The sequence below is a fragment of the Vulpes lagopus genome, chromosome 2 (genome assembly GCF_018345385.1).
Source record: "Vulpes lagopus strain Blue_001 chromosome 2, ASM1834538v1, whole genome shotgun sequence".
Classification (NCBI taxonomy): domain Eukaryota; kingdom Metazoa; phylum Chordata; class Mammalia; order Carnivora; family Canidae; genus Vulpes; species Vulpes lagopus.
This window is the reverse complement of record NC_054825.1, coordinates 51,098,509-51,117,758: the sequence shown is the minus strand read 5'-3', so window position 1 is coordinate 51,117,758 and position 19,250 is coordinate 51,098,509. Positions and strand designations below refer to the sequence as shown.

General features: G+C 43.6%; 1 protein-coding gene across 2 annotated transcripts in view; it reads left to right on the top strand.

Moving 5' to 3' along the window:
• The first annotated feature begins 666 nt into the window (after window positions 1–666).
• Window positions 667–19,250, top strand: part of DIS3L (DIS3 like exosome 3'-5' exoribonuclease) — a 33,828-nt gene continuing 15,244 nt past the window's right edge. Inside the window, exons 1-5 of one of the 2 annotated variants that reach the window (XM_041744594.1) lie at window positions 667–895; window positions 2,224–2,377; window positions 12,743–12,871; window positions 15,659–15,794; window positions 18,721–18,897. In XM_041744594.1, coding sequence (XP_041600528.1) covers window positions 757–895; window positions 2,224–2,377; window positions 12,743–12,871; window positions 15,659–15,794; window positions 18,721–18,897 — 735 coding nt within the window. In that variant the 5' untranslated portion in view covers window positions 667–756. The remainder of the gene's footprint in view (window positions 896–2,223; window positions 2,378–12,742; window positions 12,872–15,658; window positions 15,795–18,720; window positions 18,898–19,250) is intronic. The other variant, XM_041744595.1, reaches the window with a different exon arrangement.

Below are 19,250 nucleotides of genomic sequence, written 5' to 3'. Positions count from 1 at the left end.
GCCTCTCTCTGTCTCTCATGAATAAATAAATCTAAAAAAAAAAAAAAAAAAGCAAAACTCCTTTGCCACAGGCTGGCGAGGCCATTAACGTTGGGACTGAACATAGTGTTGACCTCAAGGAAATGGGATTGGTTTTCATTTTATCTGCATTGTTTGAATTTTTATTTGGATTAAAAATACATGGAATTAAAAAAAATAAAAATACATGGAATTAAAAATAAATACTTTTTTAAGGGGGGGGGGGATAAAAATGCTGGGCTGGCAGCGTTTCTGGCTTCTTCGGCGGAATCTTTTAGCTCTTTTAAGAAAGCAAGAGCGAGGAACAGAGGACACTAACTAGTTAATTCCCCCACCCTGCAGCGCCTATGCCCATAAGGACCTGGAGGGGGGGTGGAAATAAATGTCCAAGAATCCTTCAGGGTTGCACCCAATCTTGCAGATTGCTTCCACGCAGTCTACATATGTTGTCTCCCCAGGGCGTTTTATTTTGGGGACGCTTCCTCCTCTCCCTAACCGCCCCCCCTCCGGGGGCATCGGTGGGCAGGGGGCAAACTGAGGCGGGGCCGGCTGCAGCTCCGGGGCCCCTCGCGGCGCTCCTGCGGCTGCAGCGCCGCCCGGGAGCCCGCGCAGACCAGGCCGGGCCGAGGGGCGGGCCCGGAGCCGCGGCCTCGCTTCCGCCCGCGCCGCGCCCGCCTCCTCCCGGCAGCTCCCCGGGCGGCCTCCGGGCCGGGCCGAGCCGCGCCGAGCGCCGGCGTCATGCTGCAGAAGCGGGAGAAGGTGCTGCTCCTGAGGACCTTCCAGGGCCGGACGCTGCGCATCGTGCGGGAGCACTACCTGCGGCCCAGCGTGCCCTGCCACAGCCCGCTCTGCCCGCAGCCCGCCGCCTGCCGCAACGGTCCGGGGCCGGGCCGGGCGGGCGCGGGGCGCGGGGCGCGGGGCCAGGCCGCTGCTCCCGGGGCTCTGCACCCCGCGCCCCATCAGGCGCAGGGCCCGAGAGCCCGGCGCCCCCACGGCCCAGGGGCCTGGCGACCGAGGCTCGGGGGGGGGGGGGCGGGTGCAGGGCCTGCCTCTAATGCCTCGGGACGGCGCACTGGTGGAATGGGGGGTGCCGAGCGGTGAGAGGCGGGGCGAGGCACCGTGCTGCTGCTCCTTCCACGCTTCCAACTCCCCACCAGTTTTAAAGATTTTATTTATTTATTAATGAGACACAGAGGGGGGGGGCAGGGACACAGGCAGAGGGAGAAGCAGGCCCCACGAAGGGAGCCCGACGCGGGACTCGATCCCGGGTCTCCAGGGTCACGCCCTGGGGCAAAGGTGGTGCCAAATGGCTGAGCCGCCCAGCCAGCCCGCATGCCTCAGACTGGGGGACAGCCGGCTGCCCTAAAATGTGTCGACTGTCTGGGCCCGGAAGGTTGCACAGGAAGGCCTTGGGGACGTTGGATTTGGAGCCGCTGTGCGCTAACCTTCCCAGCCACCCCCCGCTTGGTTTCTCAGCTGCAAGGGTGGCCCCGGTTGAGCTGGGAAGATCCCTCCCTGGTGGGAGAGGAGCAGGGCCGTGTGTATGTGTGTGTGTTTGGGGGAGAGGGGGTCCTTCTCGGAGAGTATTTGGAATCCTCAGTTTATGGTCAAGGTGAACATTTCGGTTGCAGCTTGGCTCAGCCCGCTCCCGGAGATGCAGGCCGCGCGGAAAGCCTAACCCCTGCCCTTGCCAGCACTGAGCACCTTTTCTAGTCGATGCCGGCTTTCTGGCCCCTGGAGACTTCGGAGCATGTACACGGGCTTGATTCAGAACCCACTTGAAATTGCTAGGCAGAAACAAGTGGTTAACATATATATTTCAGGGGACCTACCCCCCCCCCATTTGAATGTGAGTGTATGTCAGTCCCTTAAACAAATACATATTTAAGCTGTGCTGAAGATGTTTGCTTTTAAAAAATTTCATCTTCTGCACCACTGGCAACACCATAAACCACGCTGAGCTTTTGCTTTGCGCAGCTTCAGAAAAATGAAGCTGCTGGGTTCACCTGAACTTTGGACCTCTCCCAAAGCAGATGTGTCCTGTCCTTTAAAAACTTCAAGGTGGAAAAAAAAAAAAAAAACCACTTCAAGGTGTAGTTGAGACTGGGAGTTATTTTTGTAGAGTGGAGCACCTTGACGCTGAAATAGGAATAAGCCAAGTTTGCAAATGTTGTCTAATCGCTTACCTTTTGAATTATGTTTTAGATGGGAAACTCTTGTCTAGTGACGTGACTCATTACATGATCCCAGATTGGAAAGTTGTTCAAGATTACCTGGAGATCCTTGAGTTCCCAGAGTTGAAGGGAATTATTTTCATGCAGACGGCTTGTCAAACCGTGCAGCATCAAAGAGGTCGCAGGTATCCATTTTGCATTATTTTTTATTTCTATACAGCATATTTTTCTTTTCCCCTTTAGAAAAAGGTCCCTTGTTGGCGGGAATGGGGAGGAATTCGTTATTTTGTCAGAAAGGACTTTTTGAGCTAATTTGGTATTCTCTTCGCTGGTGAGGAATGCAGTGACATTATTTTATATTTCTGCTTCAACACCTGGCCAAGAGATCTGACTATAGATCAATAAACTGCAGTGTCCCTGGTATATGGGTATTTAAGATTCTTGGCTTTGGGTTTGCATTTATTTTTTAGATGTATTGTTTCAAAAGCCTACCCTTTTGTGTGGGGGGGGGAGGGGACTATTTTATTTTTACATTTTAAACTGTTTATTATGGGTGTAAATTGTACTTGTAGTGATTTATTTATTTAAGGAAAGCAGAAATAACTTGCTTTATTTTTACATTACTAGTATAACTACCAACCATACTCATTGTATTTGCTAAATAAAGGACTTCCGATTAAAATCACTCTAAAATGATTGCCTTATACCTAAATGAAGAACAATTGTTCACCTTTTAGACAAATATCTAAAACATGGCTTTGCCTCATTTAACATTGGTAAAGGATTTATGATTCGAACATGAAGACTGCATGGAAACAGCATATTGGAATTATACATCCAACCTCTTAACACCCCTAGTTATTTAAAGAGAAGAAACTGTGTGTTTACTCTTTTTTAAATGTGGTTTCTTCAGACTTTGGTGGTAAAAGATGAAGTATGTTTATTTGTGTGTGAAAATGATGAGTTGTCCTTACATGCTCAGTTCAAAAAAATGTACATTAACTAGATTGCAGATTTTTCAGATAGAATATTTTTAAATGAGTTTGAAGTTGATTTTGCTGAGACACAAAGATATAGATGTTTATTCACGTTCGGGTTTGAATGCTGTTCCAGGTGTCGTATTTCAATTTCTGCTGCTAAAATCAATTTGTTGCTATCATTTGGATTGCAAGCACTCTGCCGAGCCTTTTCAACTTCTGTTTTCTGAAATATTTTTAATATTAAGAGTTGTTTTAAAAGCCAATTCCTGGGACATTCAAAAGCAAAGAATTGGAATTTAAATGTCTTTTCTCCTGAACATTTCAAAAGTAGTTAACTTGATGAAAAACTATTGGTTCTCCACCGCTTTACTCTGTACCTAAATAAACTAAATGTGAGAGCAAAGGATGAGGAGTTGTGAAATAGATGGGTCTGATAACACCTTGGTTTTCCCATCTGATATGCACATTGTGAGCTCATAGTTCTAGGCTTTATGAAATACAAAAAGAAATTCTAGTGACCCTCCAACAACGTGGGGATTAGGGGCTTGGACCCCTGCACAGGGGAAAATACATGTATGACTTTTGATTCCCCCAAAACTTAGCTAACAGTCTGCTGTGGACCAGAATCCTTACCGACAGCATAGTCGATTAATATATATTTTATATGTTATGTACATTACAGGTTATATACCATATTCTTGCAATAAAGTAAGCTAGAGAGAACATTATTTTAAAAAACCATAATGAAGGAGCACATGAGGGGCTCAGTCGGTTGAGCATCTGCCTTCAGCTCAGATCATGATCCCTGGGTCCTGGGATTGAGCCCCCCCCCCCAGAAGGCTCCCTGCTCAAAGAGGTGTCTGCCTCTCCCTCTGCGCCCCCCTCCCCACTCATGCTCTCTTGCACCAGCTTTCTCAAATAAATAAAATCGTTTTTCTGTTAAGATTTTATTTATTTACTTGAGAGACTACAAGTAAAGGGGAGGAGCAGAGGGAGAGGGAGAAGCAGACCTCCCCACTGAGCAGGGAGCCGTTAGTGGGGGGGGGCTTGATCTCTGGACCCCAGGATCGTGACCTGAGCCAAAGGCAGACGCTTAACCAACTGAGACACCCAGGCACCCCCTAAATAAATAAAATATTTTTTTAAAAAAGAAAGAAAACCATAATGAAGAGAAAAAAACAGTTACACTGCTATACTGTATTTACCAAAAAATGTCCACCTATAAATGGACCCCCCATAGTTCATACGAGGGTTGTTCAAGGATCAACTGTATCAGTCCCTCTCTCAACAAAGCTGTTGTCTTGTTGGGGTCAAATGCAATGAGGTTAAGGGGGCACGCATTACACGCAGGCCGTATGACTTAATGTGGACTGTGCAAAGTGCAGAGGTAAATATGGGGTGTGAGGGTTTAGCCAGAAAGCCCTCTGAAGGAAGTAGGTTTAAGATCGATTTTTAAAGCAGGGGTCATGAATGTAACTGAAGAGAAAGGAGAGACAGGAAAAGGATTCAACAAGTTTGGGACTTCATCCTTTGTTTACCTGGTAAGCAACCAGCAGTTATATTCAGGTTCAAACAGCTAAATGACCAAATTACCTAAACCCTAAAAAGTGTCATATATCAAAAGCTAACTTTATAATTGATCACAGCCCTTGAATGTAGAAGATCCAGGGAATTTGCTGTATTAATTTGAACTTCATTAAGTGTTAAGTGTAAGTCATTGGATTTTTTTTAATTTTTTTAAAATTTATTTATGATAGTCACACACACACACACACACACACACACACAGAGAGGCAGAGACACAGCAGAGGGAGAAGCAGGCTCCATGCACCGGGAGCCCGACATGGGGTTCAATCCCGGGTCTCCAGGATCGTGCCCTGGGCCAAAGGCAGGTGCTAAACCGCTGTGCCACCCAGGGATCCTCATTGGATTTTTTATATTTAATCATAAGTGGCCTACAGGAGGCTCTCTGGTGTTTTGCTTTATTTAAAATGTTTTCTTTTGTTTTTCCTTCCTTCCTTGGAGATTTTTGTGATGCTAATCAATAATTCATTCTATTTGATATGCTTTTAGGAACATTTGTGCTTAAAAAAAGCTTTGTCAGTTAAAATACCTGGTTGCTCTAGTGTCTGGTATAAGGATGCCTTGCTTTCTCCTTTTGACCCCCTCCTGAATTCCTTCATTATAGCTTTAGAGTCTCAACAGTTAACATCTCTGTTTCTCAGTATATAACATACAAAATATTATAGTTGGAGAGGATCTAAGAGATCAAATGATCTGACTCCCCTCCAATATATCATTGTAACTTAGCATGAGTAATGTTATTGCCTTTGTTTCTAAAAGAATTTTTATCAACTTTTTTTTCCTGGACACCCAGTCTTAATTTGCTTTATTGTATTGTTATTTAAACATGTTTAAACATAGATCTAGATGTAAAGTCCTCATGCTTAAGTACTTACTGCAGCCCTAAACCCAAATTGGACCTTCAAATTAAATAAACAAAGCTTACAAAATAAGAAAACTGCAAATGAACACTAATTTACTGTGACAGGTGACATTGTTCTACTGAAATGAAATCACCGGAGTTGAGTTTCACAATAATAAAAAGACACGGCCTCTAATCTGGTTCTGTATTTAATATGATTTTACATTATGATTTCAATAGTATCAATGCAGAAAATGCCTGTTCTAAGTATATTATAGAAAACATTGTGAAAAAAATCACGTTTTTGATGGTTCAGCATGAGCACATCTTCTGCGTAACTGACTGTCGTCACACGCTTGTTCAGTGAGGGATCATTTGATGACTCTGTGAGTCTTGTCCACTGCATTCATGCCCGTATGTAGGTGTTCATCTGTTCATTCAACAAATAGTTACCGAAAGACATGCTGGAAACGGTGCTAGCAGTGGGGATGCCATGGTGAACAAAAGCAGACGTGGTGTTGGGGGAGACAGGTGGTACTCAGATAATCATGCAAACAGGTGGGGGACTGCAGCTGTGCCAAAAGCTCTGAGGGATAGGTGCTTGGTTCCAGAAGAGCCCAGATTAGTCAGGCAAGAAAAAGCTTCCCTGAGGGAGATGCCTCCGCCGGGCTCTAAGGGGTGGGTAGATGTAAACCAGGCAAAGGAGAAAAGCTGTCCACGTAAGGGGGCTGCTGTGCAGGGTCATGGGGAGGGAGATTTGCTCCATTCAGGGAACTAAAAGAAGACCCTGGGGTGGATAATGGGTCTCAGGGATGTTGGTGAAGGGCTGTAAGCAGGGCAGGATCCTATGTATGATCAAATTCCTTATTTGAAAAGATGACTAGACTGGTGGAGAAAAGGCTGTGATTTTTTTTAAGTTTTTATTTATTTATTCATAAGAGACACCCAGAGAGAGGCAGAGACATAGTGGAGGGAGAACAAGGCTCCCCATGGGGAGCCCAATGCAGGACACGATTCCAGGACCCTGGGATCACAACCAGAGCCAAAGGCAGATGCTCAACCACTGAGCCACCCAGGTGCCCTGAAGAGGCTATGACTTTAGTTCACATGAGAGATGTTGGAAAGAAATAGATATTTCCAACAGCCTCTTAGTAGGTAAAAGTCTGTAGATCTTTCTCAGTCTTTAATCCAGAGAATTGAAAATGTATCCATGCAAAATTTGTACTATAATGTTCATAGCAATTTTATTCATAATAGCCCCCCAAATGGAAACGGACCCAAATGTCCACAACTGATAATGATTACACAAAATGTGCTTTATCCATATAGTGGGCTACTAGTCAACCATGAAAGGAGTGAAGCACTGGCATGTGCTACAACATGGATGAATCTTGAAAATATTATGCTTGCTGAAAGAAGCCAGCCACACAAAGTCATTTTTGTATGATTCCATTTATATGAAATGCCTCGAATAGGTAAATCCAAGAGACAGAAAATAGACTCATGGTTGCCAGGGGCAGGGGAATGAGGAATATTGTTAATGGATCTAAGTTTCTTTTTTGTTTCTTTTCTTTTTTTTTTTTTTTTTTATTTATGATAGTCAGAGAGAGAGAGAGAGAGGCAGGCTCCGTGCACCGGGAGCCCGATGTGGGATTCGATCCCGGGTCTCCAGGATCGCGCCCTGGGCCAAAGGCAGGCGCTAAACCGCTGCGCCACCCAGGGATCCCCTAAGTTTCTTTTTGGAGTGATAAAATGTCTGGACTTGGTGGTGATGGTTGCATAACTCCGTGACTATACAAAATACTATGGAATTGTATGTTTTAAAGGGATAATTTTAGGGATGCCTGGGTGGCTCAGTTGGTTAAGCGTCTGCCTTCAGCTTGGGTCATGATCCCAAGGTCCTGGGATCGAGTCCTATGTTGGGTTCCCTGCTCAGTGGGGAGCCTGCTTCTCCCTCTTCCTCTGCCTACTGCTATCCCTGCTTGTGCTCACTTGCACTCTCTCTCTATCAATCAAATAAATAAAAGCTTAAAAAAATAAAATAAGTAAAAGGGTAATTTTATGGTATATGAATTATATCTCTTAGTTAAGCTGTTATTTAAAACAAATAAAACCTGGGCACTGGGCGACTCAGTTGGTGTTGAGTTTCAGCCTTCGGCTCAGGTCATGATCACAGACAGGGTCCTGCATCTCCCTCTCCCTCTGCCTTCCACTCTCCCTGCTTGTGTGCGCACGCTTTCTTTCTGTCTCTGTCTCTGTCTCTGTCTCTCTGTAATAAGTAAATAAAATCTTTAAAAATAAATACATAAATAAAAAATAAAATAAAATAAGTAAAACCTATAAAACTCAGTAATGGAGTTAGATGTGTAAGGGGAAGGAGAAGGTGGTGTCAAGGCTAACACCAAGGTTTCTGGTTTGACTGTATAGAAAGGGAGCGCTGGAGGAAGTGGAGGGCTGGAGCTAGAGGTTGTGAGTCTGAGGTTGTCTTTGAGGCTTCCAAATGGCAGTGCAGTTAGAGGGTATTCAGAAGGTAGAAAATATATGCCTTTGAAAATGTTTTAAGAGTACCACCTAGGGGCATCTGACTGGCTTAGTACCATGTGTAACTCTTGATCTTTAGTCATAAGTTCATGCCCCACACTGGGTATAGAGTTTACTTTAAAAAAAAAAAAAAAAAGGGATCCCTGGGTGGCGCAGTGGTTTGGCGCCTGCCTTTGGCCCAGGGCGCGATCCTGGAGACCCGGGATCGAATCCCACGTCGGGCTCCCGGTGCATGGAGCCTGCTTCTCTCTCTGCCTCTCTCTGTCTCTCTCTCTCTCTCTCTCTGTGACTATCATGAATAAATAAAAAAAAAAAATTAAAAAAAAAAAAAAAAAAAAGCATTACACAGACTTTCAAAATTCTTGTGGGAAACTCTGGAGCTCCAGGATAGCTCGATCTGAAGAGCATGTGACTCTTGATCTCAGATTTGTGAGTTTGAGCCCCCCGTTGGATGTAGAGATATTTAAATACATAAAACTTCAGAAAAAACAATTTTTAAGATTTTATTTATTTATTTATGAGAAACACACACACAGAGAGAGAGGCAGAGACACAGGCAGAGAGAGAAGGCTCCATGCAGGGAGCCCGATGCGGGACTCTATCCAGGGATTCCAGGATCATGCCCTGGGCAGAAGGCAGATGCCCAACCACTGAGCCACCCAGATGTCTCTAGAAAAAAGTTCTTGTACAAAATCCAGAGACCTGTGAGGGTAAGTCTACATAAGAGACCTTAGCAGGGTTCTGCAAAAACTGGTTGAAGAAACACAGCATTGTACATCTCCCAACTGGTTGTGGGATGCCCACTTCTAATCCCCAGAGAATATAAGCAGCAGGAAGAGAGGACATTGCATCGGTAGGTGAGATCATCCTTGAATGAAAATAGTACAAAAAGCAATCTAAGGAAGGTAAGCGTGGCCATACCCTGAAGAAATTATTTGAACTATTCAAATAATAGAGAATTGGGGAATGCAAGTCCAGGGAAACTACAGTTCTTCTGGAAATTTTATTTATTTATTTATTTATTTAAATTTTTATTTTTTTTTAAGATTTTATTTATTCATGAGAGACACAGAGAGGCAGAGACATAGGCAGAGGGAGAAACAGGTTCCTTGCGAGGAGCCTGATGCAGTACTTGATCCCAGGACCCCAGGATCATGACCTGGGCCAAAGGCTCAACCACTGAGCCACCCAGGCACCCAAGACTGGAATTTTTAAACCTTCAGATCACTTTATTGTACTTGACTGTCTGAAACTGCTGTTCTCGTATCATTCAGGCCAAACTTGTCCAAGGCACCATGATGCTCTGTGCTGGCTCTATGGAGGATACTCATATATCTAACCCCATCGTATGCACCACCAGCCCTGACTAGCAAAAAATATGACTATATTGTATGTGTGCACTATTAAATTACAGCCAGAAGCCCACATGCCTACAAGAAAACCCAACTGTCACACTCAGAGTGATTCACTTTTTCCTGCTTTCTCCATTAATATTCTTGTACCATTTGTTCATTCATCTTATCTGGCTGATAGGTAGCTGACAAATGGAAGCATGCACGACAAGTCTATGGAAAATATATGAGAACGAAACTTTAAATTGAGAACATTTCTTTCTGTTAAGTTCTATATTTTGCTGTGTCATTCCTATAATTTGGTGGTAAACGCCCTGAGTCTGGCTTGTGAAACGTCAGTATCTGGGGAGGATGGGATTGGAGAATCCTTGGGTCCAAAGTACCGGTGCCCTAAACAAGTCCAGGGGTGTTTGTGGAGCTAGCAAAACAGTCACCAGGTTCCAAAAATGTCCGGGTTGGTCTGGACACACCAATGTCTTGTAGCTGGATCGCTGTTGTCACAAAGTTGGGAGTTTCAGGATGCCTGGGTGGCTCAATGATTGAGCATCCGCCTTTGGCTTAAGTCGTGGTCCTGGGATCAAGTCCGGCACATAAGGCTCCTTGCAGGGACCCTGCTTCTCCCATGTCTCTGCCTCTCTCTCTGTTTCTTGTGAATAAATAAATAAAATCTAAAAAATAATAATTAAAAAAAAACAATTGGAATTCACTTAAGCATTTGGAAAATGTTTATTGGGCGCATGAACCATACTGCCTACCATCCTGAACTTTCTGTCCCATCTCTTCCTTTGAGTCCTTTGTCTAGCTAACTCTCATTCATCCTTCTCTCAGGTGTCACCTCTTCCCTGATGCCTTCCCTAGACCTCCCATGGTCTTGTCACACCCTGCACTTTTCTCCTCAGAGCACTTCTCCCACTGCAATGGGTGGTCCTGTTTGTTTGTTTTTTTCTACCTAGCCTATTTTTTTAAATTGTGGTGAATGTATATAGTGTAAGATTTACCATTTTAACCATCTTTACGTGTATAGTGGCATTGAGTACATTCACATTTCCTGCAACTGTCACCACCATCCCCTCCAGAACTTTTCTCCCATTAACCAACCACTAACTCCCCACTTACCCCTCCTTCAAGCCCCAGGCAACAACCATTCTTTCTGTCTCTATAAATTTGATTAAATACCTCATGTAGGTAGAATCATACAGTATTTGTCCTTTTGTGTCTGGCTTATTTCACTTAACATCTCCAAGATTTATCCATGTGGTAGGATGTCTCAGAACTTACTTTTTAAAGACTTAGTAATATTCTCTTGTATGTGTACAGCACATTTTGTTTATCCATCCATCCATCATTGGACACTTTGGTTGCTTCGTCGGTTACTTTTGGCTATTGTGAAGAATGCTGCCATGAACATCAGGATAAGAATATCTCTTTGAGGGGCACCTGGGTGGCTGAGTGGTTGAGCATCTGCCTTTGGCTCAGGGCGTGATCCTGGAGTCCTAGGATTGAGTCCTGTGTTGGGCTCCCTGCAGGGAGCCTGCTTTTCCCTCTGCCTGTGTCTCTGCCTCTCTCTGTGTGTCTCTCAAGAATAAGTAAATAAAGTCTTTCCTAAAAAAATAAAATAATTTTTAAAAACGTAAAAAAAAAATCTTTTATTGCTTAAGAAATAAGTGTTCATTTAAAAACATTAATGCAGGGATCCCTGGGTGGCGCAGCGGTTTGGCGCCTGCCTTTGGCCCAGGGCGTGATCTTGGAGACCCGGGATCGAATCCCACGTCGGACTCCTGGTGCATGGGGCCTGCTTCTCCTTCTGCCTGTGTCTCTGCCTCTCTCTCTCTCTGTGTGACTATCATAAATAAATAAAAATTTAAAAAAAAATTAAAAAAAAAAAAACATTAATGCATTACAGAAATGTATAAAGCAGAAAGTGCGAGTCTTCCCCTTACCCCCGTGCAGGGACAGCTGCTGTGAGCAGGGTTGTGTAGACTCTTCTGTGCCTACTCTAAGAGGTCTTAAAAATGACTTTAAATATATCTCTGTGAAAGTGGGAAAATCACCAATTAGATATGTTCTAGACCCTTCTGAGTTGGGGGCGGGGCAGCTTTCATTTGTATAAGTAGGATGCCCTTAAGGAAAGCTGCCATTCACAGACCTGAAACTAAACCCTTTTGTGTATTATGAAATTGTAGAAGTGCCATTACTTGATGATACTTTTAAAAATAACTCAAAATTAGAATCACCAAGAAAACAAAATCAGTGTTTCTTGTTTTCTCATTAAGCATTAAGACGACACAGATATTGGTGATGAGCATTTATTCAAAGAAGAGAAGTTGGAGAGTTTTAGTGCTTTAATGAAAAGATCTGTTTTTTTAAGAATCCATGGCAGCAGGCTGGAGGTGGGAATGGAAGGGCACAAATTTTATTACATTAAAACACATGTTAAATGCCAATCATCTACCTTGGATGATTTATATGTTAATTTATCATCTGATTTTAATATCAATCCATTTTTTAAATAAACAATTGGCTTCCTTTAAGATAACTGTGAACCTTTTCTGTATTTCATATTACCCAGTCTATTGAAAAACACCTTCTTAAAAAAAAAAGAAAAAAGAAAAGCATCGTCTTAGAAACCAACCCATAGGAAGCTGCGTATTTGATGTGAGATTTTGTCTGGCATCACTGGAAGGATCTCCTGATGGGACAAACCTTAAAACTTTGTTAGTTATCTGACAGATGAAGCTGGCCCTCATTCATGTAAATGAGACAGCTGCATAAATAAAATTCACAGATAAATCCCCAAACTTATTCCCTTTCCCATATCCTTTTCCAGGCTGCAAGCAAATATAAAATACACTCATGCCTAATGCCATTTGTAGAACAAAATGAGGTACAGAAATAAAGTGCTAAACCCTGCTTGCCTCTGGTCCTCAGAGAGCCTTTGAAGAGGGGGCTGTATGGCGCAGGCTCATATAATTCCGTTATTAATGGCCAGAAGTCTAGAAGGGGAAAGAGCAGGGGTGATTGATCCACAAGCTAATTAATGAGGTCCTGCATAAGCACATTCAAGCAGGCAAAATTGAGAAACAACAACCTAGTAGTACTACACATACTAAGGCCAATATATATAAGTGTTTCTTGGGTTTTAAAGAATCAATCTTTTGTCCTAAAATGCTTCGTCTTCTTTGATCCTTAGCAGGAGCTGGCAGTAGATGAGCATCTGCTATGTCAGATTTATTTTTCTCTTCTGTGTCCCAGACAGTACAACAAATTGCGAAACCTCCTAAAGGATGCACGTCATGATTGCATTCTCTTTGCTAATGAATTCCAGCAGTACTGCTATCTCCCTCGGGAAAGAGGAGAATCCATGGAAAAGTGGCAGACCAGGTATGGCACCACCAAATGGCTGTGAGTTTTGCATGACTCTTTTTAATTTCTTTATCACTGGTTTTCTGGGAGTTGATCTAAATGGTTTGCTAGAATAAACTAGTTATTCTGGAACTATGATCATTACTGAAATAATGTGTCATTATTTTAGCTATATTGTTTGAATACATATATGCTTTAGAAATTGTCATTAGGGAGCTACAGATACTCAGAGTGAGTTTGCCCCAGATCTTAACATTTGGCATTATCATTTTAATGTCTATGTGTGTGTGTGTGTATGTGTATGTATGAGGGAGGAGGAGGCCCACTTTTAAGTGAAGATCATCTCAATTTTTCTGGTACAGGTTGCTCTAATATCCCAACCAGTCTTATTAACCTGAAACGTGTAGGTTAAGGCTGGTAAAGCTGTTTTAGGAAGTATGCTGTTGCCTTTTAGATCTGCCTAAAAGCAGAGCTTGAAGCAAGGAGTTGGGTATGGGTTGTTGATGTGGGAGGTAATTCCCTGAAACAGGAGTGAGGAAGTGGGGATCCCTGGGTGGCGCAATGGTTTGGCGCCTGCCTTTGGCCCAGGGCGCGATCCTGGAGACCCGGGATCGAATCCCACATCAGGCTCCCGGTGCATGGAGCCTGCTTCTCCCTCTGCCTGTGTCTCTGCCTCTCTCTCTCTCTCTGTCTCTGTATGACTATCATAAATAAAAAATAAATAAATAAATAATAAAAAATAAAAAAATAAAGGAGTGAGGAAGTGCCTTGGTGTGAGACAGAAGGAGGGAAAGCAGTTCAGGATATGCTACCACTGTAGGAAACTGAGGCTCAGTCCTACTGGGAACCTCTGAGAAGCTGCATAGTATATGCCATAGAAGTCACCTAGAAGAGTGGAGGCGAAGGTGTTAAAGAGACTTCCACCTTTAGCTGAGGATCATTCTACAGGAGTGTTGACTCCACTCATTGGGCCCAGGGTGGGCTAGAAGTGCTGCCCAGCTGCAGCTAAAGTCAGGGGCACAGGGGCTGGGCACCCATAGCTTCTGCTGCACTCTTCTGCAGAGGGCCAAGGAGACCTTAAGCTTTCAAATGTCTTATCCATACAAAATATTAAAATTGTCTTTTTCCGGGGATCCCTGGGTGGCGCAGCAGTTTCGCGCCTGCCTTTGGCCCAGGGCGTGATCCTGGAGACCCGGGATCGAATCCCACGTCAGGCTCCCGGTGCATGGAGCCTGCTTCTCCCTCTGCCTGTGTCTCTGCCTCTCTCTCTGTATGTGTGACTATCATAAATAAATAAAAATTAAAAAATAAATAAATAGGGATCCCTGGGTGGCGCAGCGGTTTGGCGCCTGCCTTTGGCCCAAGGCGCGATCCTGGAGACCCGGGATCGAATCCCACGTCGGGCTCCCGGTGCATGGAGCCTGCTTCTCCCTCTGCCTCTCTCTCTCTCTCTCTCTGTGTGACTATCATAAATAAATAAAAATTAAAATAAATAAATAAATAAATAAATAAAATTGTCTTTTTCCTTGTGATTCTTTATCTGTGTAGCCATTAAATATTTAAATCCTCTAAAAAAAAAAAAAAGCACTGATGCATACTGAATCCTTAATTATAGTACTAAGTTCCCACAGGGCTTAATACCAGGAAGGAAAAGCAAATCTTTCTCTAGATTAGGTCACATGTGAGTACTTAAAATGATCATACTTACCAACTACACAGGCTTGCACAGAATAGATACTCAGTATATGTTGGCTGAATTTTTTTTTAACTAAATCTTTTTTAAATATTTTAATTTAATTTATATGAGAGAGAGTGAGAGAAAGAGAGCAGGGGAAGGGCAGAGGGAAAGAGAATCTCCAGCAGACTCCATGCTGAGTATGGAGCTGGTCGTAGGGCTCGATTTCACAACCCTGAGATCATGACCTGAGCCAAAACCAAAAGTCAAATGCTTAACCAACTGAGCCACCCAGGCACCCCTAAAACTAAAGGAACCTTACCTAGCATCTTAATTTGCAGCTGGGAAAACAGATGCCTACAGAAACCGATTGTCCAAGTTGATACACATCGTTGGAAACATAATCCAGTCTGGAACACACGTCTTCAGGCCTGGGTTATTTTTTCCAATTTTGATTCTTTTCAGGAACATTTTCAGACATTTCATGTGATTCCATACCTTAATGGATTATGATCTTCAGCCATTTGCAGCCTAGTTTTTCTCTTAGCCAGACTTGTTTCTTCATCTTTTAAACCTCTTTTAAACATAGTTTAGCTTGTCACCTGTGTGGTGCTGTGTGTCACAGCTTTCCAACTAAAAGGTATTAAAAGATGACAGAGGGCAGCTCTGGTGGCTCAGCAGTTTAGCGCCTCCTTCAGCCCAGGGCATGATCCTGGAGACCCAGGATCGAGTCCCGCATCGGGCTCCCTGCATGGAGCCTGCTTCTCCCTCTGCCTGTGTCTCTGCCTCTCTCTCTGTGTCTCTCATGAATAAATAAATAAAATCTTTAGAAAAAAAAAAAAAGATGACAGAGCCTCATGGTTTCTGGGCCACATCAACAAATGAAAGAGGTTGCTGCAAATGGTTGGATGTCTTCGGGAAGAAGAGATGTCAGGTGCTGTCTAATTCATCTTTGTATCCCTGCAAGGACCCAACTCAGGACATATTTATAACAGGTGCTCGAGAATTAGTTGTTGAGTGAATGAATAGTTGTCTACATAAACTGAAGGAGAGAGCATATTAAAAGCCAGGCATGAAGCTTTGAACAGTAGCTTGTCTTGGGAGGGCTCACATGCCCTTTGCTTTTTTAGGAGCATATACAATGCAGCCGTTTGGTACTATCACCATTGCCAGGATAGGATGCCTATCGTCATGGTGACAGAAGATGAAGAGGCAATTCAGCAGTATGGAAGTGAAACAGAAGGAGTGTTTGTGATTTCTTTCAAGGTACTTACATCTGTTGTGTCCGTAAATGTGTCTGTGTGTGTTCATTTACTCCGTGGCACCCACAAAGCTCTCTGTCCTGGTGGTAATACAGAAAAGGGACAATGAAGAGTGAAGGAACACTTCAACCAACGAGTGCCATGTCTTTGTTTCTCCCCAACTAAGTAATCTTAGCTTTAGCAAATTTGGGCAAACTCTGTGACTAGAAGACCCATAGCATCTGAGACGTCAGCCCAATAAGCCCCTATTGACAGTGAACTCGTGTGTCGTTATAACAATAACAATCTTAGTAATGACGATGATGAGAATAGGTTGGATCTTATGAAATTGTCAATAGGTTTTTGACCTAAAAAATGGCAGTTTTACATGGCTCCCCCTAATAGTAATAGCCACTGTTTATCTATGCCAAGGACTATTCTAAGCGTATTGTTTAATTCTTGCTGTAATCCCACGAGGTAGATGTTATTGTCTATATTTTATTGATAAGGAAACTAAAGCACAGAAAGGTTAAGCAACTCACACAAAGTCACCCAGGCAACAAGTGGTGGAACTGAGATTAGAGTCCTGGCATTCTGACTCCAAAGCTCTTACCCACCCTGCTTTGCTGCCTCCCAAATTATTTTATTTATTTATTTATTCATGAGAGACACAGAGAGAGAGAGAGAGAGAGAGAGGGGCAGAGACACAGGCAGAGGGAGAAGCAGGCTCCATGCAGGGAGCCCTATGAGGGACTCGATCCCGGGACTCCAGGATCATGCCCTGAGCTGAAGGCAGGCACTAAACCGCTGAGCCACCCAGGGATTCCCTCAAATTATTTTTCTGAGTACACATGCAACATAGTTTTTAAAGGCCAATCATGTTTTTCTGCTGTTCCTCGCTCTTCCCCACTTAGGAATGTGCATGGGGGTTAATAAGGATAAAGGACGGGGTGATGAGATGTGATATATGAAGGCTGTCACATCAGATCACAGACAGGAATGGTGTTATCAGTGACCTATTCTTGGGCTATGTTAGCAACACAGTTCTCCTATTTTGGGGATACCCTTTGGGAAGGGGGGAAAGCTGTTAATCTCTCAGTAGGTTACTGGTCTCGTCTGTCTTGCCCAGTTGGCCAATCAAGTTCCAGTGGTTGATATTGGTTTTTGATTCAGAACCTAGAGTGAGGCCCTCTATTACCCCTGTCAGTTTACAGAAAGTCAAGTTGGATTTTGAATTGTAGATTCTATAAAAGTTCCCAGGTGCATGTATTGCTAAAGATTTGCCAATAGAATTTTCTTGGCCCTGCTATAAAAAAAAAAGTGTTCTGGTATGCCAGAGAATTCTGGGGGCGCTGGGTATTAATGGCAGTGTCACTTGTTTTTTCAGTGGCAATACATCATGTCTTGTTCCTGCAGAGGACAGTTGACTAAAATTACATTTTTCTAGTTTTTGTTAAAATTACTTTTCTTTGTAGTCCAGCACTATAGTACCGTTTTATTGTGTATAGCATCTCCTAAGCAGACCGTGTGATTGAGGGCTTCATGAAGGCGAATGATAGCAGGGAAAAAAAGAGGTACTGTGGAGTTCAGATGAGAGGGAAGGCCAGAATTTTCTGTGGGGACTTGAAGTTAGCTGGGAAGAGTGGAGACCATATATCCTCGCGAAGAGTTGGTGGAAGCTTGGTGGTGGTAAGTGACCGTAGAATGTGGGTAGTGAGTTAGCAGAGACGGAACTTCTCAAAGGACTAGGGAAAGAAGGGAAGTGATTTGAACAGTTCCCTTAAGTCAGTGGGAGAAATGCTGGTGGTGACGAGAAGGATAATATATTTTCTTTTTAATTCGAGAAAAAAGAGAACGTGCTAGACTCTACCTTAGACTTAAAGTCGAGTGAAAAACACAGGTAAAATTGGTGTTATTTAGTGAGAGCCAACCCCCTGAGGGAGTGTAGTCTGGACGTAGCACAGCCAACGTCAACACACTGTCCTCTTGCGAGTGGTGCCTTGGTGTTTGGCCTAGGGTCTCTCCGACAGAATTACACCAAAAGGTGCAGTAACACTGTGTGAAGGGGACCCTGGCCACCTGTTTCAAAGTCCTATTTCGTACCAGGTCATCACCTTAATACGTATGTCTGTGTGAGGACTGTTAACCACATCTGTGGATGGTCACCAAGGACTTGGTCCTCTGGCAGCTGGGGAAGCAGAGGCCTCAGAAGAATCGAAAACCTTCACTTTGCCACTCTCTGCTAATTTGACATAGCCAGTAGGTGGGGGGAAAGGAGGCATTTCCATAGACACTTTGCTCCTTGCCATTTTTACATGCTTATTTAAGTCTCTTATAAATTTCAAACATGTCAAGATGAAAAAAACAAAAAACAAGATGAGAATTCACACATAAGAGCTTCTTTTCTCCATTCACCGCAGGCCATTGTCTGCAGTAATGAGATGCTTGTAAAGACAGGCAGGACAAGGATGTGTGCATGCCTGCAGAGAGAGGAGGAGATTTCAAAGTGCAAAGTAAACATTCCATGGTGGGAAGGGCCTTTACTAGGGTTCGCTTGGCAAGGCTTCAGGGATTAGTGAGATGGTAAAAAACTAGCCAGTAATGTGAGCCTCGGGGAGGTAATGCTCATTTAACAGCTCTTCAAAAATGCGTGCCAGCAATTCCCATCCAGGACTTTTTGTGAGACTACCAAAAGGAAGAGCCATTATCTTCTTTTTTTTTTTTTTTTAAGATTTTATTTATTTATTTGGTAGCACACAAGCAGGGAAAGTAGCAGAGAGACAGAGAAGCAGTCTCCCCATGAGCAGAGAGACCGATAATGCAGGACTCGATCCCAAGACCCTGGGATCATAACCTAAGCCGAAGGCACACACTTAACCGCCTGAGTCACCCACGTGTCCCAAACCACTATCTTTCTGACCATGTTTCTCTAATGCCTTTATTAAATGCAGAATTACCTGGACAACTTTTGGCCTGACTTAAAGGCCGCCCATGAGCTTTGTGACTCCATCCTTCAGTCTCGACGGGAGAGAGAGAATGAGAGTCAGGAGAGCCACGGGAAGGAGTACGCAGAACATCTTCCCCTGGAAGTATTAGAAGCCGGCATTAAATCTGGACGCTACATCCAGGTGAGGGTTGTCCTGAAGCATCAGCGTTGGGACCAGCCCGCATGTTTTCTTCTCTGCTTTATTGGCCATCACAGGCCTTTAATTTCAAAAGTTGTAAATGGGCATGAGTAAGCCAGAGCTGTCAGTGTTTCAGATGATTTGAGAGTCTTTCTTCCTACATGCTTATTTAATTATGGACACCTTGCTGCCTGGTTTGGTGCTACTCTGTAATCTTCTTAATCAGGTTACATATTGAGATCACACAAGCCTTCTAATGTCTCTGGTCTCTGGGAAAGAGACTATATTTTGAATCAAGGTATTTGCCTTTGACAAAATTGTGAAATCGGTGAAATTTGGCTTCTTGGCTCCTTTGC